The following is a 1,740-nucleotide window of genomic DNA, read 5'->3' as shown; positions in this document are numbered from 1 at the left end:
TCCTTTTCGTATCTCCATGCTTTGCTTGTAATAGGCTGACTGCCAGAAAATCTTTCAAACATGTGGCAGTAACAGCAATTGGATGACACCAGAACATTGGACCCTCTATTGTACCTTTGGACTACAACATACATGCATATATGGTGAAGCCAGGTACAATTGGGGCATTCAAGAAGGCATTGGGCATGTAGTGATTGGAACCAAGTGGATCTCATTGACTATGACATCCTTGATTGGGGTTGCTAACCTGGGCCAATCAGGGACCCCTGGACAACAGATATAAACAGGAGATTCAGAATCTTCTCACTTCAGGGAGTGACTCTGAGCTGGCTGGTCACAATCAATGTACTGTGCACATGTAATTAAACAGTGATTTGGTGATGGGATATCGGCCTCTGTACAGTTATTTCAGGATATTTTGTTTTTGGATAGGAACAGTGTACAGGGATTTGGGGAAAAGGCAGGGAGTTGGCACTGGACAATTTTGCTGACTAGATAATAGACCTGTCCCAATGGGCCAAATGGGCCTCCTGCTCAGTCATATTTCTGAGATTCTACAAAGAGTGTGTGCTACCTGAGCAACTCCAATTGAGGAATCTGCAACACAACATTGAGTCATAGAGCACCAAAATAGACCCTTCAGTCCAACCAGTCTATGCCTACCACAATCCCAGACTAAACTAGACCCACCAGCCTGCTCCTGGCCCCTATCCCTCCAATCCTTTCCTATTCATGTCCTTACCTAAACATATTGTGTTACTCTTCAGTTTTCCCCAATTGCTCCCAATGAAGAAATTGAAACAAAGGAGAAAAGAGTTTTCTTTAATGCCTTTCAATTTCCTCTTGTAATTTTAACAAGAAAAGTCCTTCGATCATCCCCTAACTTCCACTGCAGCTAAAAAAATCCCTCAATCTTCTGAATTTATTTTTTGCTTAGAAAAATCTGCTGCAATTATAAATATGCACATTAGGGAGGGGACTTCTATTTTAAGTTACAAAGCCCCCCGAATATTTTATATATATATATATATATATGTGACAGGAAACGTTGCGGATTCATTTCCTTCCGTCCTGCAGTAATTCGCATTTTGAAATGCAGCCAGTTGAAAAGGTTAGGGGTGATATTTTTTTGTTTTTAAAACAAAAGGAGAGTCCAAGATGAGGAATTGAAGAAAGGAAAAAGGAGACAAGGGATGTAAAAAGGGCAGTAAAGTACAGTAATATAATTAGTCATGTCTAAAAAGCACCCGGAATCACGTCTGTGGTAATCCCCACTTTTAGACTCACAGGGAGGCGGGGTTTATATTACGTTAAAAAATGTATACAATGGCTCCGCCTATATTTGCTAATCTTAATTTTGAGTGATATTCCGGAGAGGAGCATGTGTATGTGTGGGGTCTGTGCTCAAAAGTAGCAAGAAAGTGGTAGTGTTTGTGTTTGTGAATGAGCAGGATGGCTGTTGTTTCAGTCAATTTCAGGGAGTTTCAGGTGAGTGACAAGGATGGCAAACTGCAGGATGGAAAGCCTGGCTTGGAAGGCGAGAGACTGGACAGTGGTATCGATTCCATGAAAGAGGCGGATGGGACCCTGGGCAGTGTCACTGATCAGCTTGCTAACCTGAATGTGAGCAGCGGCAGTGCGGACAGAGCACTCCAGAACTGGACAAAGTTCAGGACTGAAGACGACGACACGTAAGTTTCAATCTTCTTGAAAATAAAACTTCTCCCAAGTCGAGACAAC

At 42.3% G+C, this 1,740-nt stretch overlaps 1 protein-coding gene across 1 annotated transcript in view; it reads left to right on the top strand.

The window, feature by feature from the left end:
• The first annotated feature begins 1,117 nt into the window (after positions 1-1,117).
• The window catches only part of LOC109916828 (NF-kappa-B inhibitor alpha-like), a 12,137-nt gene continuing 11,514 nt past the window's right edge, over positions 1,118-1,740 (top strand). Inside the window, exon 1 of the mRNA XM_020516575.2 lies at positions 1,118-1,691. Coding sequence (XP_020372164.2) covers positions 1,444-1,691 — 248 coding nt within the window. The 5' untranslated portion in view covers positions 1,118-1,443. The remainder of the gene's footprint in view (positions 1,692-1,740) is intronic.

Source organism: Rhincodon typus, chromosome 39 (genome assembly GCF_021869965.1).
Source record: "Rhincodon typus isolate 14 chromosome 39, sRhiTyp1.1, whole genome shotgun sequence".
NCBI lineage: Eukaryota > Metazoa > Chordata > Chondrichthyes > Orectolobiformes > Rhincodontidae > Rhincodon > Rhincodon typus.
The sequence above is the reverse complement of the archived record's forward strand: the minus strand, read 5'-3'. Positions and strand labels throughout refer to the sequence as shown.